This window comes from Triturus cristatus, chromosome 7, assembly GCF_964204655.1.
Source record: "Triturus cristatus chromosome 7, aTriCri1.1, whole genome shotgun sequence".
Classification (NCBI taxonomy): Eukaryota; Metazoa; Chordata; class Amphibia; order Caudata; family Salamandridae; genus Triturus; species Triturus cristatus.
The window spans coordinates 919,646,545-919,672,288 of NC_140590.1; the positions used below are offsets into that span (position 1 = coordinate 919,646,545).

Below are 25,744 nucleotides of genomic sequence, written 5' to 3' on the forward strand. Positions count from 1 at the left end.
AGAGAGGATTTTCAAGTTCAACTGATGAGTCAGTTCCCATTTTCAGAGAGAATAAATACAACTTCTGACCCTGGGGAAGATGTGAAGAATTCTCCCGGGCAATGTATCCTTAACACAACAATTAACTGAGGTGGCTTACTTCCAAGTGCTTGTTCATCACTGGTTAGAAGAAAAGGTCCAACTGGACAGAGCATCTACTCACATCTGCTCTCATACATGCTTGCATGAGCTTTTAAGTTCATTCCTGAATGATGGTACATTGAAGCAGTGTTGCCCTCTTCTGAAGGATATGCTGGCTTTTAGTTGTTTGCACTTGGCTGAAAATGATGTTGCACAAGGGGGCATATAGGCGCTTAACAGCTGTTAATACCTTCTAGCTGTGGCCAGGAGTGTGTGGCATTATAATGTATGTGTTGTATTAAAATGCAATCCCCACTGTTAGCTGTTAAATAATAGAGCCCTATGGAAGATAATAGAGTTCAATTCTAAATTAGGTACATGGGAAATATAATGAGGATACGTTATTCAGTCAGGAGGGGTGCCTCTTCAGTTGAGGCTGGGCAGCCAAAGTGCTGGGCGCTTAGCAATATCGAATGGCAATAAGTCTAATAAGCATTAGCATCCATCCACACAACAGAACCATGCACAATCACCAAACAGATGACATGCTCAGTATTTCTAAATCAATCCAGACATGTTTAATATACAGGCAAAAAATTAGTTCATACCTGTGTTTCCAACATTTTAATTTGAGTTGTTGATCTACCACAGAGACTCCAAATGAATGAATATTGACTAATGGAAATTTTTGAATTTGCATTTTCTGCAGGGTCACCCCCAAACTTTTGCCCCCACCCGTCTGTTTTCTGAATTTTTGTTTTTTTGTTGGCATTAGAACTCTGTGCACCTTACCACTGCTAAACAGGGCTAAAGTGCTTGTGCTTTCTTCTTTAAACATGGTATAATTGGCTTACGCCAAATTGACACATTTCATTTTGTTATATGTCCCTAGTAAAGTGGTACAACATGTACCCAGGGCCTGTAAATTAAATACTAGTGGAACTGCAGCACTTTCTGTGCCATTCACTTAAGTAGCTATTTATAACATGTCCTAGGCCTGCCAATTCTAAACTACCAATTAGAATTGGCAAAATAAATCCATTGCCAAGCTTAAACCTCTGTCATTTAATACATATGTCACCCCAAGTGTAGGCCATAAACAGCCCCTAGGGCAGGCTGCATTGTATTAAAAAAGTTGGACATGTACTTTTAAACTTACATGTCCTAGTAGTGAAAAACTCACAAACTGATTTTTCACTACTGTGAGGCAAACCTCTACCATAGGATTTTTTTCAAACAGATATTTTGGGATTTTCTGAAGGAAACTAAGCAAGAAAACAAGGGAAAAGGCACACAGACAATGCAGCATTTAAGTACAATCCAAACCCAGAGTTAGGAATACCAGATACATTGTTGTAATGCATATAGGAGTAGAAATTCTTTTACATATAGATGAAGACTTCATGTAATACAGCGGTAGTAAAATCTTCTCCGGCCTTGCCAATGGATTTAACAACAGTGCAGTAATCCTATAATGTGCGTAACTATTGTAGCAGTATATCTACAAACACCTCCCACCCACCAACCAATAGGTGTGGTCCTAGTAGCAGACAGTAAAGAAAGAGAAAAGAGGGGGGATTTCCTATCTAGTCTATATTGTGTGTCATTCGTAGATGTCATGTCATGTAGACACTAGTGTGCAATGTCTGAGAGATAGTTAGGTATGATCAGCTATTACTGTCTCCTCGCAGCCCTAGTACTGTAGTTCACCTGGAGAGTGGCTCTGTATGTGCCTTGGGTCAGCATTAACACCCAGGCGTGTCTCCCTGTGGGTCATCTATGTGTGGGTGAAATAACTCTGTGTCTTGTGCTTTGAAAGACTCCAATAGAAGATCACAGGACATGGCAATTGGCACCTTCCACAATGTGTGGCATTCCTAACTACGTAGTGCCTCACTTTTAGTGAGTCCTCATCGCTCCATCTCCTCCCTCCAGGCAGGTAATGCAGGCGGAAGCGCCGACTTCGAGCTCCTAGTTATAAGGTGTTTCACAAGCATGAGCATCAGGTCAGCAAAGTTCGCTTGCACTTTGTACCCCTTTGGACGTGCACACAGTCCCAGCAGGCAACTCTCTGCCGTGGTCCTTGAGCAGCCCCCAACCACCACCCTCAGTGTGACTGCTATCTGTGTCCAGTAGGTGGAGAGGGCAGGGCATGACCATAACATGTGCAAGAAGTCAGCGTCTTGTTCAGTGCATCTTATACAGTTCGCTGCCACTGCCGGGAACATTGTGTGTAGTCAATGTGGTGTTATATATGCTCTTTGAGTTATCATATATTGTACGAATTTGAGCCGGGAGTTGCGGGAGACTACCCTCGGATAAGCAAGAAGGGAGGTACATTCTTTGTCATTCAGAACCCTGCCCCTGTCTGTGTCCTACTTAACCAACAAAAGCAATAGGGTATGTGTGCCTGTATGCCTCAGTACAACCACCGCGTCAGGTGTCTACCAGTGCCAATCAGGTGTATCAAGTGCACCAGTTAATTTGTTGATGGTTCGGCCCCGTCAGGAGCCCAGCCTCCCTTAATAAATCTTAATAGACTAGCATGCAGTGGAAAAAACGTTTTAGGGAGCCCCTGCTTGTACACAAAATCGGCATGGATTTGTAGAGTGCCATCTCCGAATTGTGCACTGACAGTGAACACCCCAGCTCGCTCCCACCTGGAGAGTCTTTGATGTGTCAGTATCCCGGCAGGAGTGGGGAGTCCCAGGAGCGGAATGTTGGGTGCATATGATGTGGTGAATGCCATGTATTTCAGGGCATGCCTCCAGTGCATCAACACCACTTTTAATTGTGATGGGGTTGCGATTGGGACATTTCCCCTGGGGCACAGGCGCGAATACCTCTCCCATAGGATAACATTGGGTTACTTTCCTGCATTTAATAAGTGATAACCTTTGCTTACAAACAGGTTGAAATGTCAACCTCGGTCTCTAAAGAATTGTGATTTAAAATCCTCTTTATAAGTAAAGCCGAAGTCACTATTGTGAAAATGTCTCATTTAGAAAGCATATGGTTGGGTCTAAACTGGGGTGGCATGGTGAGCAAAAGAATGATGGATTTAACCCAGATCTCTTGACTCGGGTGAATTCTTTCATTTGTTCTGCATTCCATCCATCAATTGTGTTTCTTTTGTTTAGAAAGTGGGTATTATTTTCTCCTAACTATTTGGTGGCTGCAGCCTTTGTCCTGGGTCACTTCTCTAGGTGTCGTTGGCAGTATTTGGCCTTTGTGTATTTCTCCAAAACAGTGTCACTAATGGGGACTGGGTGTTCACAGGATGGATAGGCCCCCCTGACAGGATGGGTGGGGGCGGAACAGTCACCAAACACACTTTCACTTCAATAGGGGCAGCCTCCTGCACTCACAAAGAACTTCATACACGCTATTATGGCACCACAGACATCTTGGGACCTGGGCAGGAGATGGAAGAAAATTGCAGAACCAGATGGGAAAGGAAGTCTAGAAGTTTTGCCCACTCCATAACTGGCACCAGGTATATATGTTGGAACTTAGACCCACTCTTCAGTATACTCCTGGACCTTCATATCCTACATAAGAAGGCCTGTCCTGCTGCTTGAGGTATCTGTCCTGCTCTCTGAGAAGGAAGACTGAACCTGTCCTATCATCCCAGGCAGAGTGACTCCAAGGGTCAGCTGGTTGACCTCCCGCTCTGAGCTACAGGGACACAACAAGCTCCAGAGGCATACCTGCAATGGCTCAGTGAACAATTTGCAACTGGACGTGCCTGAGCCCTGCTGCCCTCTGCTTAAGAGAGTACCTGATCCCCAAAAAATGCTTCCCCAGGTCCTCAGACCTTGGTTGGCATCAGAGTGCACTACTCTGGTGAAAAGGGAGAAATTCTGAAGTTTTGGGCTCTTTGCAACTGCAAATGGGTCAGTTCACGACGAGGTATTTTTGCCTGGGCGGCCGCCAATGCAAAGCTCTATTGAGCCCGACTCTTTGCACTACAGCGACCACCAAAGATGACTAGCAACATGAGATCTGTACTTCGCGCTTCAACATCGACAGCTTGTGGTTCCTGTCAATGCGATGTTCCATCAATGACCGACCACGACACCCAGCAGGTTCTTTGCGCTACAGCAACAACCATTAACAATGCTCTCCCTGCTCCTCACTGTCTCCTCCATCGCGAGCAGGATTTTTAGTGCCAGACTTTGAGAAGGTGGCCTTTCAGTGGGCCTAACCTGGTCTTTGTTTCTGGTCCACATTCCAAGATGGTTGATCTAAACTTGTGACTTTCCCCCGGTCTAGTACACCAGATAACTGCAAGTGACGAATTGTGCTTATACTATACTTATCTACATCTTTGAAGTTGCATATATTTTATTTATTAAAATGTACTTTACTAAATTGGTGTGAGATGTTTCTTGTATTGTGTTTTCAGTTTATTTCTGTTTTTGTGCTGCATAAATACTTACCCTGAGTGCTTTTGTGCAAAGCTACCCAAAAATTAAGCACCGGTTAATTTATTGACTTTTGTGATTCAACCTGTTAAGGAATGAGGTTGTTGCTTTGGAAAGGGTTTGACCCCCCTAAGTCAAAAACCCAGTTTCCAGAGACAGGGTACTTCCATGGATTGATTGATTAGGTGGCTTGGGCTGAGGATTATGAGGTAGCAAAAAGAAGAGTAAGGGCATTCATGATGAATATAGGAATGCCATTCTAAATCCCAGGTACACAAATGGACAAGTCCTGTTGTCTAGTGTTTTCTTTCTTGCATTTTTTCATCCCCAGTCAGATGGTGACCTGGTTGTGGGTGTACCAAGGGCCTCTGGGGTTAGTCAGCATGTCCACAAGATAGATGGAAGTACCAGTCATGATGGCAATCTAGATAATGCAAATGACCTTAATGGTGGTGCAGCCTGGTAAGATGAGCCAGTGTAGTTTCATTAGTGCAGGGGTCATATTGCTGCAGGCCCGTGATGAGGTATGCAATGACTTACAGGATACCAGGTAAATTAAGGCTTGCATTGCAGTCTCTTTTTGGAAAGAACAGTTTCACTTTTTTGCAGAGATAGCTGATCCCAAACTCACTTGAATTTCTTGGCAATGTTTTTTAGTTTGATGTCCAAGGTATTTCTGAGTGTCAGCTCTCATATTTCCTTTACAGGAACTCATTATGTGAGACTGTTGTCAAATTAGGTGTTGTCTGAATTTTGTAGACCGCAAATTATCTAAATTACCATATTTTGCACTTCCTGCAGTTGTAGAGTAGGTCTCATCAGTCCAGCAGCATTGAATATGTTTAGATTGATCATTCAGGAGGTAATGAGTTAAATAATTCTAGCCCCCACAACAAATATACTGTTTTTAGAGACCAGGTAATCGAAATTTGAGTCTCTCTTCGACAATCAGTGAGCATAAAAGGAAAATTAATACACAAGATGTGCACCAATGTTTGTGCATGGTGATCAATGTCTGGTAGCAGAGTTTGGACATGAATTTAGTTAGGACTTCAGCCTTACCCTGGGTAACCTGAAGAAGGCATATTACCATTAAGGCTTTTACAATTTCTGAAAAGTATTAATTTAGTTTTTTTGCTCCTAAACTGAAACATGACAGTAAACCTGAGAGTCGCTTGTATATAATTAGAAAGGGATACCACTACATCAAGATATAGAGACATAGGGGTTGACTTTGATGTCGTTCGAAAAGGCTCCGAATTGGATTCGGGTCTGCCGAATCCGATTCGGAAGCCGTGTTTCTGACCAATTTGAAAAGCATTACGGACTACCGATTACAATGTTTGGAAAGCGTTCGGACTTTCCAAGTCGGTTTAGACAGACATTCGGAGGAACCGAGTCGTTCGGAGCCAACTCGTACAGGTCAATGGTCCGCGTTTCCGACCGAGATATTACGATGTCAGATTTGAACAGCCTTTCCGAATCTGTTGTTCTGACACAGATTGGCTGACGGAATCTGACTTTGGGGGCCCATTGCAGGCCCCACTTCACCTGTAGCTTTCTGAATGGGGCCCATCTTTGGAACCATGCACAGTGTGGCAGACACCCTGGGGTTCCCTCCACAGGTTGCACAATTTTTCATAGCCTGCCCTTTCTTCAATGTGAGCCTGTGTATTCAGTTGGAACACAGGCTCCCATTGAAATCAATTGGAATCTGACCGAGTCGCATTCACAACCATCGTAATTGGTCAGTCAGACTCCTCGAACCCGATTCGGCCGGAAACCATTCCGAGACTGATTTGGTTGGAATGCTTTCCGAACTAAATCATACTCGCCCCCATAGTGTTGGAAATTGGGTTACAGGTTGAGAGGGGTGAAACCCTTCTCAAGCAGCAACCACAATCCCTGTCAGGGTGAAATAAAAGTGAACCCCAAATTAGCCTGTATTTAACCCTCTGTTACCTTGGCACAAGGCATTCAGGCTTAAGTTAGAGGCAATGTGTAAATTACGTATGCAGCGCTTCAAACAGTAATAAAGTGAATACACAACAGAAAAAAAAACCCACACCAATTTAGTAAAATAGAGGAAAATGTAATATATTATTTGAGACAAAAATCCAATCAGTAGAACCGGAGATATGTCATTTTAATGATCTAAGCAAAAATAGGGCATGAAAGCACAAACCACTAACTGGTTATCTGGATGCACTGGCCTGGGACTAAGTCACAAGTTCAGTTTGACCACGATGTGGCATGTGCTGGCTACAGGGACACAGTTAAGCCGAAGGCCGCACTGGGAACCCAAAGCAGCCCTTGCAAATTTTCTCAGACCAGCCCCCATCCAGTGCATAGTGAGTGCGGTGAGCAAGCCTGATGAATACCACAAGGATGGTTTGAGGGGGTTCTCCCCACAAAATTATGTGGGGAAAAATGTTCCATTCTACATCACATATATAGAATTGAATTTGCTTTTAAAGCAGTAAATTATAACCTTTGCGTGCCCTTTGTTGGGGCCCTTAAATGGATCCCTCACTAACACCCTCCAACAATGCCCCTCATCTCTCCATACTCCCTCTCTCACATGTATTTCATTTGTTTTATAGCACCTCTTATACCATTGTACGGTGTAAGAGCACTTCACACCACACAAATAAAAAAACAATGAATCATACGTGTGTAAATCCGTGTATAGATAATGTTACATAAGACAAAGGAGACTACAGGGTGTAGGATTAATGCAATTACACTGGTAGGCTTTATTTAAGAGCACGTGGTCTGGGAATCACAAACCCAGGATTCAGAACATAACACAGTGGCTGGGGTTGGCTTTACAAATCTGAATTTGTTTCAACCTAGGAAAACCCTCTATAGCAACATTAGAATAATGAAAGATTCAGACAAAAATATAACTTTCTAACCAGAACCATGTAGTTTGTATGCAGCTTTTCGACAACACTTCATAGCTCACAGTGCTAAATTTTGATTGTAGCTTATGAACTGCACAGTAACAAAGGGACTTTGTGACAAAAGCAGTAATCCACTAAGCTATGCAGATAATATACTGTTCTGTGATCTGCATGGTATGCATCCTATGCAGCAGGCACATTAAACATCTGCGCTACCTTAGATTAGTCAAAACTGCCACTGATCAGATCTCTCTCCACAAGGTACATTAATAACCAGAGTTATCTTGACACTTTTATTGTTGCCTGAAACTACTGGATATACAAGGAACACTGCAGTAGGTGCTTCAAAACTGCTGCACTGCTGCAGAAATGGCCCTGAGTAACAAAACTGACCCCCCAACCTTTCAACCGTCTGATGTCTGGTACGGGCAGTCTGGTCTTGGTTAGGCCTGCTGAACAAAGTACCCTAAATCCTGAGGGTGGTTTGTGCGACGTTGCTTTGTGATACTTCGCGTCATCCGGCATCAGCTCCAATGAAGCTATGGGGTGAGGCTTTGCAAAGCTTTGCGTCAGTTCTGGTGAACTGTGCAACGTAGCTTGGTAGAGCTTTGCATCTCTTTGCATCAGTTCTGATGGAGCTGGCAGCTGTGTGGTGAGGCTTTGCATCGCTCTGCGTCAATTTTGATGAGGCTGGCAGCTGTGCGGTGAGGCTTAAAGGGCTTTACGTTGCTTCTTGTCAGTTCCGATGGGGCCACAGCTGGTCTGGCAGTGCAATTTAAGGCCAACTCCAAGGCTCCTCAACTGGGGTGGCACCATTGTGGGGTCAGGCCTCACAGCAGGGAAAGTCCAGTTGCAGGGTCCAAGGTGGTTTGAATCCTTTCTGTCTCTGAGTCTCTGGTCAGGAGGCAAGCCAATTAGCCCCTGGAGTCCTGGGTTCAAGATGCAGATCCAGTCCTTTTACTCAGCCAGCAAGGCAGCAGGAAATTAAAGAGGCAGTTCTCCTTGCAGCACAGCACAGCAGTCCTTATGAACATTTCACAGGTCCAGAGATGTACTGAAGAGTTGGATCTAAGGAGTCAATATCTATACATGGTGCCCACTTAAACGTAAGAGAAATTGTAGGGAATTTCCTTTGAAGTCCTTGAAGTTCCCTGCCGCCTCTGTCCTGGGTCCAAGCTGACTGCATGAACAATGCAGTGGTGACAAGTCCTTTGTGTAAATGCAGAGCACATGCTATTCAGTTGCAAGTGGGGCTGTGCAACTTTACTAGGGACTTACAAGTAAATTAAATATGGCTATTGGGTTTAGTCTAATTTTAACTTGTTTAAAGGACAAGCACTTTAGCACTGGTTAGTAGTGGTAATGTGAGTAGAGTTCTAAAAGCAAACAAGAACTGGTTAGGAAAAAGGAGGATGAAGGCAAAAATGTTTGGGGATCACATTGTAGAAATGGTCAAGTCCATCACATAGATACACTTTAAAACAAGTGGGATATTGGTCCCCCTGGAAATCCTTGGTGTTAATAGAAGTAGTACAAGAAAAGGAGTGTCAAAATGAGAAGTGACATGCTTGTAACAGGAACAGAAGCACACCAGTAAGAATCCAATCTGATCAGCTGGCTGGAAGAGGAAGTCTGTATAAGAGTGAGTTGAAATTAATGGTGTTAACTGCTGGAAAGAAGTTGATAGAATAGAAATTATTCCTCAGGGGTCGTATTAGGTTATCCTGCACTGCGAGTTAAGAGAATGCCATGCCATGATGTGAGGAAGTCCATGTGTCGGGCTTTGAATTATTGACTGGTTGTAGGAAATATTGGGATTTAGAAGGGGTTGTATAATGGAAATGTCAAACTGAATGCAAGTTATAGGAGGAGGATAAGGTATGTGCTTATTCGTGTATGATAGAGATAAAGTTTGGCCACTTACATCAGTGACAATGTCAGGGAGGAAACAAGAAAAGCAGTCTTGAATAAAATTTGAATTTTTTGCATGGGAATCACAGAGTTGATAAACAGAGGTGTTAATTAAAAATTCTTGGGTGAAAGGAAAGCAACTTGTACACATATTTGTTTCAGAAATAAGTAACTTGTTACTGCAAACAATGCATTTAAAAAAAGGTAAAAACAGCCAAACACAGACTATCTGGAAGGGGGTGATATCTTTTTAAAGGCTGAAAAATATTATATAATACTATGGTTTTTATTTCGCTCATTAGGATATTGTTGGCAGCGCAATATTGGTAGCTCTGTGTCTAGCTTTAGAGCAGTAGCATCCCTATTTTTCTAAAAGATTCACTTGTTTTAATCAGTGAGGAAGCTTCTACTCAATTATCAGTGTAGCATACATTGTACATTTGCTAGAGATCGAATCACCTACTAATTATCAACTAAGAGGCCATTTATCTGTTATTCCTCAAGAGTTTTTTCACTTTTGAGGCATTAGATTGAGATATATTCCAGTGGTTAGCACAGGAATTTTAATTTAGCTATGACAAAATGAAATGCTGACATTGTTTGTGACTGCTACACACCATGCCATATCCAGGCTAGAATGTATGGAAGAATAGCGGCTTAATTTATCTGTTTGAGTGCAAGTTATTTTATACAAATTAATTTAAAGCATAGGTGAACGTTTTTTTCTAGAAATGTACCAAGTTCAACAGTAATGCATATAATCTATGATTTATTCAGCTAATGAAGGATAGCTCTGGTTTCCATTTTAATAATGAAGCTACAACTTGTGTTCTGGTTAGAGAAGGCAGACATTTAGCACTAAGAATGACAAGTTAAGACAAAAATTTGTATTCTGATTGTAAAACTCGCCTATAAAGATTTGGGCCCCCATTCGGGATTTGGTGGAGCTGGATCGCTGCCATACAATTGCAGTGCTCCTGCTCTATCGAGCACTAGCTTTCCACTTCTCATTTAGAGTCAGGGGACCCTCATGATTTCTGATGATGAACCCTTAGCTGGCTAGGCTCTCTGGAATCCACTACAGATCTGCTAGATCACATTAGGTTTGCTCTTCCCTGGCCTTTCATGCAAGGCTTGGGGTAGTATGCCATCCCTGTTTGGACCCAGCTACATTCAAATTATACTTGACTCTGCTCCCAGTGGGAACAGTCCAACCCGAACTGTCAGGCCAGGTCCTCCCTTGACCAGAAAAAAGCATCCTGGGACCGGTTTCGAGCTATCACCCCTCATCAGTCAGGGTAGCTTGAATCAAGTTACACAATAAGCATGGGATGCATGTCTGGGCATACAAGGGTGAAAAAAGCAAAAAGAACAGATGGGTTTTATCCATTGTTTTTGTGCTCACCACGCTATCCCAGTTTGGAACCAGCCATATGCAAATCAGTCTAGACCCTGCTTCCCATAGGAACAGTCCAGCCCGAACTTCCAGGTCAAGTCCTCCCGGACTAGAAACAAGCATCCTGGGATTGATTTTGGGGAATCACCCCTCATCAGCCAGGCTAGCTTCAAATCCAGTGGCACAGTGACCAAGGGACCCATGTCTAGGCCTACCCTTCCCACATAGGGAGACAAAAGCAAAAAGAACAGATGATGGACAGAATGCTGAACAAACCAAACATTTACTGCCAGTCTCAGATCTGGATTTGATCCATTGTTTCCCCCATGCCATCCCAGTTTGGATCCGGCCATATGCAAATCATTCTTCACCCTTATCTCCATGGGAACTGTCCAGCCCAAACTGGCAGGTCCTCCCTGGTCCAGAAACAAGCATCCTGGGATCGGTTTTGACTTGGGTACCATGCTCACTGTGTCACTGGATTCAAGCTAGCCTGGCTGATGAGGGCTGGAACCGGTCCCAGGATGCTTGTTTACGCAACCAGGAGGCACTTGTGTTTAGCATGCCTAACTGGGTCCCTGTAGCCAACCCATACTCGATCGCGGTCAATCTGAACTTGTGACTTTGTCCCAGTCTGGCGTGGGCAGATAACCACAGTTGAGGCTTTTTGGATTTTTGTTGCTCTATTCACTGAAATCTTCTATCTGCTTTCCAACTGATTGGATCTTTGTCATTTTGGTCTTGATTTATGTATTAAAATGTACTCAATTATTCTAATTTGATGTGGGATTCTTGTTGTCCTGTGTTTTCACAATAGTACTGTTTGAAGTGTTGCATAAATACTTTACACTTTGCCTCTAGGTTAAGTCGGATTGCTCCGTGCCAAGCTACCTGACGGTTGAGCATTGGTTAATTTGGGCTTTGCTTGAGACTTCCCCCTGACAAGGATCGTGGTTGCTGCTTGGGTAGGGTTTCACCCCTCTCAATCAATAACCTAATTTCTTACAATAGTGTTCCAATCAGACATGTACATTTTTGCATCAATACTCCATCTATGTGAACACAATTTGAACTCTGGTGGGGCTCTTGAGCCATATGTCCACATCATTAAAATGTTCCAAGAAGACCTTGAGTACAAGTCCTATTTGTCTGCTAGACATTTACGCAACTGCAGCATTGGGATTCTGAGAGACACTTTCACCAAACAAATAAAAACTGTCTGGAGGTAGCCTTGCCCTTCAAGCCCAGTCTCTGTATCTAGGATCCTGTAAGTCTGCCTAACCCCATGTCAGGCCTAATACTTACCCCTGTAAAAGCAATATCAAGTACATTTTTGAGTGATGGTTCTACCACAGTATGTTTAATTATCTTGAATAGCCATTGATAATCACAAATTCTAGCACTAAGTGACATATGAGATTAGCCCTATTGATACAAAAATAAAAATTGAAATCGATATAAGTAGAAAAAAGCTCAAGACTGCTGCACTGTAGGGCAATGAAAAATAGGTCCACATACTCCCTATATTTCCTTATAAAACTATCACTAGAGGCCCGAGTAACCCACCTACAAGTGTCTAAAATCGTAAGTGCTATAACATTTGCCCAATAAGCAGTCATCCTCTTTGTGATGAGACTTAAAGTATGCCAGTTCATAGCCAAAAGATTGGCAACTTATGCTGTTTGCTGAAGGTAGACTAGATGATTATGACCCACACCATGGAATAAGGACAAGAAGCGGCAAAAAGCGATTTAGAAGTTCAAAAGCAAGCTTCTTCCTTCAAAGAATATCCACCAACCTGTAGAGCAATTCTGCCTGAGGGAAATATCCAGAGAAAGCTTCTTGCTCCAGCCACTGGCCAAATTTATACCTCTTCATGGGTTTGAAAGTTTGCTCAAGGGTCGTCTTTGCATTTATGCTAATTCCGTAACTTTCTTGCAAATCCACTAGTTCCACAGAGAACTCTATCACAACCAATGACATCAACAACATGATGAAAGCCTCAACTCAGTAAACCACTCTCCTCCATGTTATACATTTCAACCATGTCAGACCTAAATTCATTCCTGGCACACACTCTTTTAAGGCCGCAGATGAAGAGACATTGGTCACACAATTGGGTGGACAGTTTTTGAGTTAAGACCAAGTAAAGGGGAAGAACTGCCCAGAACCAATTTTGGGAGTATAGCAGTGAATTCCCTCACACAAAAGCCATCACCCGTTAAAGAAATGAGATCTCCAGAACCACTCTTCAGAACATTCCTGGACCTGTGGGGACATATTGTTCTGCAGCCAATAGGACTGCCCTTTTGATGGAAGGACTGCTTGCCTTCATACCAAGCAACCCGGAGGGACACTAATGGTCAGTTGGATAACTTTCTGTGTGAGCAACAAGCTTCCAGAGGCCTCTCTGCAGCTGTCCAGTTAACGACCAGAACAATCTTGACCTGCCTGAGCCCTGTTGATTGCCTCTGCTGGTGTGAGTCCTGATCCCCAAGATGTGCCCCTAAGTCCTGGATCCTTGGCTGGTATTAGTAATAACTTCTTCTCTAGATAAAGGTAAATCTTCTGAAGTTTGGGCTCCTTGTTGTAGAGAAGTGACCTCTTTGTGCCACAAATCAACTACCTGTGATGTCAAACAACATGAAACTCCAGCCGGAACTGCTCTTCACGCCGACAGTGACCTTCTACCAATGCAAGACCTACACTTCATGCTGATAGTAACCATCTGCGATGATCCACCACTTCAAAGCGCCAGTGACGACTGGCACTTCATACCATAGCAACTGCTACCCATAAGACATGATTACCTCCTTGCCCCAAAAGTCACCTACTTGCAGCCTCCTTCAGTGCTAAAGGAACTCTTTGCACCGGACATGAGAAGGTAAATCATCAGCGGGACTAACTTGGTCCCTGCATCCAACCCGCACTCTATTGCAGTTGGTCTTAACTTGTGATTTTTTCCCAGGTCTGCCCTGCTCTCCCCCGTTCTGCGAGTGACACTTTTTTCTTCTTTTTGCTATTTTCACTTAACACTTTAAAATTCAACATATGCGGTTCAACTGATTAGATTTTTATCATTCTGGTATGATTTTATTTATTAAAATGTACTCTATTTCTCTGAACTGGTTTGAAATTTTTCTTGTGTTTTCAGTTTATTAGTAATGTTTGTGTGCTGCATAAATACTTTTCATATTGCCTCTAAGTAAAGCCGGACTGCTTTTGTGGCAAGCTACCAGAGGCCCAGGCTAATTTAGGGGCATATTATCAAGACAGGCGATAAAATTATCGCCGCTTTAGCGACAGAAAACTGCACCTAAAACAGCGATAATGGGCTTGATAATATGCTCTATGGAATTCCAATTGAAGCCCATGTTAGATGTGAAGGTCATCTAACATGGGCTTCAATTGGAATTCCATAGAGCATATTATCAAGGCCATTATAGCCGTTTTAGCTGCAGTTTATTGCCGCTAAAGCGGTGATAATTTTATCGCCTGTCTTGATAATATGCCCCCAAGTTACTTTTGGGGATTTTTGTGGGTCAGTCTGACAAAGATTGTGGTTGTTGCTTCAGTGGGGCGTCCACCCCTCTCAACCAACAACCCAATGTCTTACATGGTGTTATAGTTTTCTGCTGCATGGGTGACTGACTCAAGGTGGAAGGTCGTCAGTCTATCATAAAGACTGGTAGGAGGGTGATGAATGGAGTGATAATGCCCACAAACAGGGTTCTGAAAAGAGTGGTTGTGGAAATTATCTGCAGCCTGTAACAGAATACCACAATGGTATAAATTGCAAAAATTAGCAGTTTGAGCCATTTTGTTAACAGTTTCTATGTTCAGAGCTTGAGAACACACGGCCTCACCTGATCTGGTCTTTGCAGCTACCATTGAAAATAATCCAGATGGAAAAGTGATAAGAATTAGTTATGCAGAATTCAGATTTAAGCAGAGAGGTTGCTGAGACTAACCGGGAGGCTTAATTGAAAGATAAAGGGTTCATTCTCAATTTCCATGAACGACCTGTTTTAATTCCGCTGCTGTTCTGTGGCTTACCCACTATCTACTACCTAGACAACATGAAGATGGCAACATAAAAACATGCTGTACAGACAAATACCTAAGTATGACCCCTCTGCAAGCCCATATTTCGGTGATGGTCTGCTAATTCAGTGCATTTTCAAACTTGTTTCTTAGTCAGCTGTAACATTCATCCAAATTCTATTTCGTCTTATCTCCCATTACTTATAATTTGTTTAGCTTTCGCAAGCTTATTAGCATATTAAAGCATCATTTTACAATATTTTGCCACACTTAACACTTGACCATTTTTTGGACATGTCCAGGGCTTAATTGGAGCCGGTTGGTGGCCATCTGCACTCATTTTTCAGTCTAGCACTTAGTTTTCCTCGTCAGTCATTCCCAGATTCAAGAGAGAGAAAAACACAAAAAGGGAAAGAAGGAGAAGGAAAAATATGGTGGAAACCGTCAGCAAGGGAGAAAGCAGGAACCTACAGGAATAAGATAAAGGGGCAGGAAGCGTTTGGCGGTGGATTAAAGAGGCCTGAGGTGGAATCAGGACTATGCAGCCTTTGTATTGGTTAACCCTGGGCGTAGGACTACGCTACGCTCACGTAGTTTGTGCAACTGCGCGATTTGCACATAGCACAGTGCAAAAACACGTAGCGTAGCGGGCATTTTTTGCTTGCTCGCGGTCCTCAACAGCAAGTTGGCGACCACGAGCGAGCAAAATGACATCCAGGTGAGAATTTTTCCTCGTTCGCAATCAGCAACATTAAGTTGCCGATCGCGAGCGTGGAAAATAAACCTCCCAGCAAGATTCTCAACGCGGGGAGGTCACGTTTCTTATTGCGAAAGGTTGCGTTAACTCGCAACCGCTCGCGATGAGAAACTACCAGTCCGCGTTGAGAAAACTGCAGCTCGAGCACAAATCTACTTGAGCGGCAGAAAGCGACCGCTTGCACTGTGCAAGATGCCATTGCAATGATTGCACATTGCGGACAGGCATCTGGCACTGTGCAATCAGTGCAAACAGCATTTTCCCTACTGCACTACCCAGCTCGCGTAGCTACACGTAGCTTGCGTAGTGCGAAGTGCACTTCGCGTAGCTACGTGTAGCGCTCTACGCAAACTACGCCCAGGGTTAGTATTGGTGCACTGTCCAGCACAAGCTGCAGGCTTCTGAGCGGCGCTATGGACACCAGCCCTTCACAAATTAAGCACTAGACATGTCGGGTTTACAAGTTGCGAACATTTACAAATATACAAGAAGGGTTTTTGCTTGCATATCATAATAAAAGGTAAGTCTATTCTTAATTTTGTATTTCCAGATCTAATGTTATTTGACTCTACCTTAACTCACATATTTTTAGACATTCAGTGTTTCACTGTACAGCCTCTCTTGGAGGAGCAACCCAGATTAAAAAACAAACCAGTACCTGATCAAATCATAAAGTAAGAAACATTGCATCCCAAATGTAATTCTAATTTCTGGACTAACTAATGCATTTACATCTTGATATGTGAAATGTAGGTTAAAGCCTCAAGAAATGTAGTGTTCTCTGCCAGGATTCGCTTGTATCTGAGATGGGAATTGTGGTCACAGAGAATCTGCATGAGTTATTCTTATTTTTTTTTATCAGCTTTGTTCAAATTATTTTCTCAGCTCTCTTGCCTTATTAACTAACCAGTCCCATTTGTACAGCTCAATAGCATTATTTCTTTCAAACAATACACTTTGATAAGTTAAAGATGTTAAGAGTACAAATGTAACTGTATTTTTTATTTTTATGAAATAAAGCAATTGCAACTATCATTTGAGAGCTGAGAGGATCAAGTAGGTTACCTTGGCCACATGTGAAATATGCCTGCCATGTCCAGTAAGACATCCTTTACCTCACTGTTTTTTGACAGTGCTCTATCCCTTACTTTTATGCCTAACCAATATGCTTCCCTGGTACAGCTCTCCTTCTCTAGGTTTCGTTTTAGGTCTGCACAAAAAACCGTTTAAACTGTCTGCAAACCTCTTCTGATAATCAAAATATGTATTTTATTATTATTATTATCAATATTAGTAGTAGTAATAATTATAATATAAGTAATAGAGGAGTTTTGGGCAGAACCGTTCCACCATGGCTCAGTTGAAGTGTCATTAACTTGTTCGTCAGTCTACCGGACAGCTTGTATGAGTGAGGCGAGTTGAAGAGTCTAACCCTTCAGCTGTTCCGTTTCAAGTGTCATTCACATTTAGACCATCTCACTCAATAGCCATTAATGATTTAGTCCACCAACCAGTAACATTTATGGTATTTTGCCTGTTTACAACTGACTCTGCATTGACAAATAGTCCAACTACCACCAGCACCACCACCGTAATACAAGAACACCAGTTCTGAAAGAAACTGTGAACTATTTTGTTCAGCATGTTCACTATCTTGGAGAAAGCATTACTGACGCTGCACAAGGAGAGTGTTTGCAGCAGGTATGATGCCCAACACTGGGGCAGCATATGAGGTGCACTCCATCAGCAAGCACCACCAGAGATATACATGGGCCACCGGATGTGATGCAGGTATTGCAGCAGCAGATTCCTTAGTATTATCAGGCAATGTAAGAGACACAGAGGCCATCAGGAGGTGCACTTATAGATGTCACAGTCAGTGCAAACTCCCACCAATGGAGCCTATTGTGGGACACCTGAATCCCACTAACCCATCTGGCATGCCAATGCAGATGGGCGGAGGCAGTCACGGCATCCACCTGTAAGGGGGATCTCTATCCCCTTTGAAATGGATGTAAGGTCACTGCAAATGGTGAAAGCTTGAAGCTTCCCAAATACATCTCAATAATGCACCATTTCCAGTGCAGATTTGCTGTACCAATATGTGCCCACTGCTCAAACAAAAGGGTGCTCAACAACGCGGGGTGGAGGAGTGGGTTGTATCTGCAATGCCGTCCCTGGCATCAATAAAGAAAACCTAACCTTACCTTTGGTGACTTGACTCAACCGCAGGTAAGTCTTTAAATAAAATGAATCGAGAAAAGAACAAGCAAGAAAATTAGAGAATTTGGGAGGTATGGATCTGGAAGATCCAGAACAAAATAAAAAATAAAAAAAATCTAATGAGAAAATAAATAAATTATGCAAATAAGGTTTTCCAAGATCACGCAAAAATTATAAATGTCCCATAGAAAACAAATGTAAAAGAAAAGAAAATTAAAAGAATAATAGCTAGAAATGTCCAAGTGTCCTCTTGGGGTCTGACCAGGACCTAGGTACCCCAAGTAGCTGTCCAAGTAGTATGTGAAATTGGGTTAAATATGATTGTGTGGTGCTTTGAGGTTTTCCATTTTATACAATATTTCTGTATCAAGAAATAAATGTTTCGCCAACCTGAATGCTCTTTCCTGGCAAGGTAGATAATCATTTTGGGAGGGTTCAGTGATTAAGGATTATCAAGTGTGAAAAGATCAAACCAGGATGTGATTGCCAAATGAGACCCCACAGTGGCCAATTGTGAATAGATCAGAAACAAATTGTTCCTAGAATTGCACATTCAGAATGAATCACTCTTTCAGAGCTCAAAATGTTCTTGGAGGTTGAAGTAATATGTTTTGTATAGTACAGGATATGGTGTAAAACATTTGAAGTGGAACAATACAGTTTTGTCATATGAATGCTCCGGATATCTCAGTGTATGTGGAACCCAAAATTGTGGAGCATTTCCCTGAAACCAGGAACCTATCTCGCAGTGCAAAGATTTAAGGCAAATCTAATTTCAAGACGAGATTTTCAGGTGGCATCTTCCAGACTATCATCAATAGTCTAGTTTCTCATTAAATAAGTCTAATTAAATAAGTCTAATTTCTCTTTAAATAAGTTGAAATTATCTCACACAGTTGGCGCAGGTCTTCTAAACAAATTAAATAATACTTCAGTTAATTAGAGTCATGCAAACTGGTAAACAAACTTTTCTAGGCATGGTCCTTCTTTATACTTCTAGATCAAAGATTTTTCAGAGACAAAATTCACCAAAAGGAAGGCAGCTGTATTCAGCAAGTTTGGCAAACATAACCCAGCAGAATGGGTAAGCACTTATTTTAGTTCTGGCAATATAGGAATGATAGTTCCGGAGCATACAGGTAACCCAGCAGACATATGGATCTCCTTCCTTTGACTTGTTTCACAATGGTTCTGAGGTGCCAGTGTGCTTGCACGGGTATTTCAAAGTAGGCATATCATTCACTTACTAGGTGATATCAACTAACTAACATATAACTGCCACATTCCACAATGCCAGTTTTACCAAAATTTGGCTCTGAGTTTTGACTGAGAGTGTTCTTTTTGGTACCAAAGACATTCTAGCACACTTTGAAACTAAAGCTTAACATGGCTTAAGAAACGCATGTATCTAAAGAGCCCTCCCCCATGCCTTCACCTACTGTCACCAATAATTAACTTCTGCTGGCAGTATCCCAGGATATTTCACAAAGCAAATTAGATAGTTTCTGAAGTAAACCCTGTTTTTTTACTTCTGTATGTTTATTATTTTGCAGTTTTATATGATGTAAGTCTAACCTGGACAGTAGTCAGTCTGTTTGAAACTGAACTACATCAGCGCCCTGCCTTGGTGCAGTCTAATCTATAATAAGATACACGACTAAACAAGGAACATTGGAAACCAGTCTTTGAATCATAACGGCTCAATACTTAAAATCTGTGGGCCTGATTCACAAAGGTAACTTATACAATTAAGTAAGTTTAAACTTTTGAGTAAGTTTACTACTTTTTGATATTGACAAACACTGAGCACCACACGTGACCAGTCACTAGGACTTTTACACCTTCCCAGAGAAAGTAATGGCAGTAGGCACATAAAACAAAACACCATAGGAAATATTGTTACATTAAATTAATTTATTTAAAATAGTTAAAAGTATGAAAATGCATTATTCAATTATAAAATAGTTAAATAACCTATCTTCAAATCTCTGAAAAAATAATTAAATTAACTTTAATTCTGCACATCACCTTTAAAATTATTAATGCACATACATTTTTGCTTTAGTTGGAAATGCATTTTTTTTTTAACTTTAGAAATTAATTAATGTTCTAATTCAAAATGAATGAATTGTTTTATAATGCTTTGGCATTTGTTTTATTTAGTACTACATTTAAAGTAAATATAGAAAATGAATTTACACTATTATTTAATATTAAAATGTTTAAATTATTTATTTTTGAGTTAGATAAAAAAAAATCCTGTACTTTACTATGTGATCATCAGCACGTAATTGCAGCCCTTAGAGAGGTTTGGTGTGTTCGACCCTTCTTTAATCTTGTTGAAATTGAATATTGAATACTTCTTAATGCTATTTTTTATCATTCATCTGAAATGGAAATTTATTTTCAAGGCATTATGGCCAGATCATGGACAGGAATCATGGGCAGGATATGCTTGACAAATTGTCAGTGACCTTTTTCCTGGCGAGTATTTTTGATTGGGGGTTCTGCTGTCCTGGAGGATGACTCTCTTTCTAATGTTACATCCTATTCAGAGCCGTATTGCTTATTTTATACATTGATTTGTTTGTTCTGTTCTAACCTTCCAGATTCTGTTTGCTTCAGTCCACAGGTGGGTGAATGGTTAGTAGTTCATCTAACAGGACATTTGTGTTTATCCTCTCTTTCATGTTGACACTATTTAGCAACCATTGGTGACTTCAGATTTGATGTATGGCTAACTATTCTCTAACTATCCTGCTGTGCAGCTCTTTAGCAGTTCCTTAACCAAGCATTTTAAAATAGAATGAAATCTACTATAATGAATAGTGGGCTTCAGTCCCTCTTTTCTGGGACTGCATAAGATGCTCCGGTAGTGATATGGGCGGGAATAGCAGACAAGTGAATGATACCCAGTAGATATGGGTTGCAGGGTCTCTTCAGGCATCTGACCAGATTTCCTTTGGCTTTTGGCTGTTACATTGCACATTCAATGTGCTGTGAATGAATGCCAGTCAGAGAAAAGAGACAATGGGGATGTTACAGATTATTTATAAAGAGGCAGGTAAAAGTAAGTTCCTACTGGAAAGGGGTATTGTGCTTTGATGAGAAGGGTTTCTGTGTCTTGTTGAAGTGGAGAAGGATTGGAGCAGTTCTGTTGTTGAAGGGGATGTTCTGCTCTTGGTGAATAGATGTTGAAGGTGTTCCTCCTCCTTTTTCCTTCTTTTACTTCTTCATCTGCAGTCTGGCAATGAATAAAATCTTCACGGGACCAGTTTGATTGCTAAATTGAAGGGGGGATACTGATGGTCCGGTAATCCAATTGTTGGCCCATATAGTGAACCTCAGTTTCTAGTAAATCTTTTAAAGTTGACCTGTTAATCCAGTATTCTCTCTAGTTGGCCGGCATAGTTATGATGATGGAGATTTATCAGATGTGCAGTGATGGTGTATATGAAGGGATCAAACCTATTAAGTTGCCAGATCACTTTTGTATCATATTTGGGGCATCTGGCCAAAGAATCAGAATTTGGCTGGTTCCTGTATCTGGTGGGCTCCAATGTGCTGGTATGAAAGCTCATTGAGTTAAGTGTTCACTGCTGAACTCGGATACTGGCATGACTAAATCATCATTTTATCCTGCCAATGTTGATACTGTCTTAAATGTAGTGAAAATTCTTCTTTTTGCTTAATATATGTATTATATTGTTTCCTGTGGCAGAGGCTCCTGTCTAACTAAGATCAAGAGTTGGTTTATCAAAGTGATCTTATTTTGTTTTCCCCTAGAAAGGTTGTTTGGATACTCTTCAGCATTTTTTCCTGACTTTCCATTGCATTTGTATTTCACCCCATAGACATCTGGCTTATCAACTTTTGATGGCACTCTTCAAGTAAAGTCAATATGAATCCTTCATAAATAGCTCATTGGTATTGCAGAACTTTTCTATCAGTGTGGGTCTTTAATGTTTTACTTGCAAGAAGCCTAGAGTTTTCATCTTTCATTCCTCTAATAATAAAGGAATGAGATGAGAAAGAGGCTGTGGAGTTAATGGCTAGAATACTTGGTAGAAATTACTATTATTTGCATTCCTGCTCCTTCACTTCACTCTGCCTATTCCTCACCCACCAGCAGCCATACTCCCTATAGTGCCACAGGGGCACAATGGATGCTTGAAGCTGCTTTTTGCATTGCGGTGTACCCTGGTGTCACTGAAGGGACGTAAATAATTGTGTGGCCCATTTAGCAATATGTATCATGTGGCACAAACTGTGCACCAGGTCCCTCCCTCATTTGCTTGGTGGTGGAGCTCCATAGAAATTAATGAATGTTGTTGTTCTTGTGTCCATTCTGTATTATAGACTCAGATGCAGAGGCAAAGAAGCTGTTCTACTGATTGTGCACCACATGTGAGGTGGCGATCAGGGAACCCCCATGGAAGGGGTGCACAGAGGTTCGAGGGAAAAGTGTGCCCTGTGCAGACACGGACAGTGGTTCTGATATCTTATATGGTCTCTTATGCGTTGTTGGAGCTTTGACCCAGTAGAGAATAGTAATGTGCCAGGCAAACCTTGTACTGCCATTCCCAACTATGATGCCTATATTATGTTGTTTGGTGAGTTTGCATTCCCACCAAATTATCAGCAGATTAATGTTTTCTGAGGTGCAGTCGGCATCAGTAGTTAAGACATTTCGAAGAAAGAACACGACTGGTAGAAATTTGAATTGCTCATCAGTAATGAAGGCATTACTTTGTACGTGAATTATTTCTAAAATTAATCACATTCCAAACTAAATTAATTTATGTTATTTAAAACTTACAGCGTGCAATCTGTGTTCTAAAGCAATAGTTATACTTTGATTAATTCTTTCACAGAGGCAGACTTTCATTTCTCTAAGTCTCAACATCGGTAATGCCACTGGCAAATGCTCTGTTCAAATATTATTTAAAGTATCTAACAACCAGAAGCCATCAGCGATTAGAAGAGCTGACTTCTTTCAATTTCACCCACAGCTTGCAGTTCAGGATAAATCAACACGGCCTATAACTCTTTCAGCTTTTTCATCTCAATTCTTCTCAAACAGAAATATTGGCTCCTATCTTTCCCACTCATTCCTTCATCATAGGACAAAGTCTTACAGACAACTGACAAGGTACATTTCTTACTGGAGAAAACAATGAGACTGTTGAGTTTGAAAACATAAACTGGGTTGTTCAAGCAGTCTGTGTTTGAGAGCCAGAGAGTCAGATTATAATGCAACGTCTTCCCTAAATTTATCTTGCTCAACACCACACACAAGTTCTCTTTTTAAAAGGTTGCACAGGTTTGTGTATTCACTCAACCTATATTAAATGTAAGCACTTACACATCTGAAGAGGATAAACTTATTTAGGAGGTAAAAAATGTAACATCAAGGTTTTCTTCAAAGGATTTGTATGTTAGCCAGTGTTGAACCTGGCCCTTTACATAGGATCATCCCCAAACTTATTAGCTTCACTATGTTTACTGAATTTTTTTTGTCAGGACTGTGCGCTTTACCACTGCTAAACAAGTGCTAAAGTGCTTGTGCTGTCACCTGTAACCATGGCAACATTGGCTTATACCCAATTGGCACATTTCATTTATAGGTAAGTCCCTAGTAAAGTGGTACTTCATGTAACTAGGGCCTGTAATCTGAATGCTACATGTGAGCCTGCTGTACTTATTGTTCCACCCACTTAAGTGGCCATTGAAATATGTCTTTGGCCTGCCATTGCAGCCTGTATGTGCAGTTTTAAACTGCCGTTTTGACCTAGCCAACTGCCTTTTCGAACTGCTTTTGCCAGGCCCAAACTTTCCTTTTTAATACATATAAGGCCCTTCTAGGGTAGTCCCTGGAGTGTATTCAAAAAGTAAGTCATATACTTTTGAGTTTTATATGTCCTGGTAATAAGAAAATCTTACATTTGTTTTTTACTGTTGCAAGGCCTACATCTCCCTTCGAATAAGATTGGAGCAACCCTATTACATTTATTAAGGTGTACTTTCCAAATGGAAGCAGGTAATTAGTTCATGTTTGGTGTCTTTGGAATTGTAATTAAAATTCATAACTTATGGTAAAGTTAAAGTTTAGTTACAATTTAGAAAATTCAATTTTTAGAAAGTTGGTATTTTCTTGCCTTGGCCTTTTAGTGTCTGTAGCCTGTCTCTGGGTCACATGACTGGGTGTAGCTGGCAGTCAGGCTTTGTGTAATCCTCCTACATCACCACAATCAGTTGAAAGGTTAGGTGTGCCTGGATGGGCCGTCACTGGCTAAATGGGAGGGCGGAGCTGGATCCAGTCCTACTTACACTTGAACAGGATGTGTCCTGCCTCCACACAAAGTGCTGCTTACCCCCTGTAGATAGTCTGGAGCCAGGGCAGGGAAGGCAGTATACCTGCAGACTTCAAAGGTAAACTTCTAGAAGCTTCTCCCAGAATCAAAGGCACAAATGAATACTTGACATCAGACACCAACTCTTCAGGACACTTCTGGACTCTGTCATTAAGAAGGACTGCTGTGCTGCTGAAGTGACTGCCACTCTGCTGGACAGCTGCGTTAAAGGACTGACCTACTTTCTGCCGCCCTCATGCCTAAATGAGAAGGACTGGACCTGCATCTCTTGAACCCAGGACTTCAAAGTGACTCCATGGGCTAGTTGACGGACCTTCTGATAGAGTCTCAGTGATAGATGGCTCCAACAACCTTGAAACCAGAACCTGGACTCTGCCATCTGTGAGTTTACCTGCCAAGTGATGCCGCCCCAGTCCTGGACAGTTGAAAGTGGGCCTAAGGTGCTCTGACAGCCTCTGTGGATCGAGCACAACTGATGCATCTCTTCTACTGCACAGCGCAACCCGAGCAGAACCGATACATTGCCGCTACTGCGTAGATGGGGCCTAACTGGGTCTCTGTAGCCAGCCCAGGCTCCTGCTCGGTTGGCTTTAACTTGTGACTTTGTCGCGGTCCTGTGTGACCAGGTATCCATAGTTAAAGTATACAAAAAAGAGATGGATGGAATGCTTTAATTAATCTCAGCCACAGTAAATTACTCAAGGATGCATCCCAGTCCATTGTTATTTCTCACACCATGTCACCTCACTTTGAACCCAGTAATATGCAAATCTTCCTTGACCCTGCTCCTCATGAGAACAGTCCAGCCCAAACTGCCAAGCCAAGCCCTCCCTGAACCAGAAAAACAAGCAACCTGGGACTGGTGTCACCCTAGTTAGGGCTCTTGAGCCTGGTATATCTTAATAACGATGGACTGGGATGTGGCTCCAAGCAATTAGCAGTGGATGAGATTAGCATTCCATCAATCAATTTTTTGTATATTTCAGTTTGTCACCCTAAGTGGGATGGATATACCCAGATGTTGGTCTCATGCTCACTGTGACAATGGAATAAAGCTATACCTGGCAGATGCGCCCTTAACAGGGTGAAACCGGCCCTAGGTTGCTTGTACTGAAATTTAGGGAGGACCTTGTTTGGAATTTCGGGACTGTTCCCATGAGGAGCAGGGTGAAGACTGATTTGTATATGACTGGGTCTATTGAGGTGGCATGGTGTGCAAAAAATTATGGCTTGGAATCTGGCACGAGTGATTGCTAGTGGCTGACATTAATTCATGCATTCCATCCATCACCCTGTTATTGTTGCGGTTGATGCCCTAAGCATGATGGGTATGCCCAGCAATGGGTCCCGTGCTCACTGTACCACTAGAATCAAGCTAAACCTTGCTGATGAGCCTTTATTAGGGCAAATTCGGTCCTAGGCTTCTTGTATTCTGGTTCAGGGAGAGCCTGGCTTAGTAGTTTGGGCTGTTTTTGTCCCATGAGGAGCAGGGTCAATATTGATTTGCATATGGCTGGGTCCAGACTGTGGTGGCATGGTAGTCAAAAATGATGGATTGGTATGAACTGGAATGAGCCACAAAAAAT

The 25,744-nt window shown here is 41.9% G+C and overlaps 1 protein-coding gene across 1 annotated transcript in view; it reads left to right on the plus strand.

Moving 5' to 3' along the window:
• The window catches only part of DOCK2 (dedicator of cytokinesis 2), a 1,824,799-nt gene that overhangs the window by 1,712,601 nt on the left and 86,454 nt on the right, over positions 1-25,744 (plus strand). Inside the window, exons 41-42 of the mRNA XM_085617853.1 lie at positions 1-103; positions 16,154-16,235. The exon at positions 1-103 is cut by the window's left edge and continues 39 nt beyond it. Coding sequence (XP_085473979.1) covers positions 1-103; positions 16,154-16,235 — 185 coding nt within the window. The remainder of the gene's footprint in view (positions 104-16,153; positions 16,236-25,744) is intronic.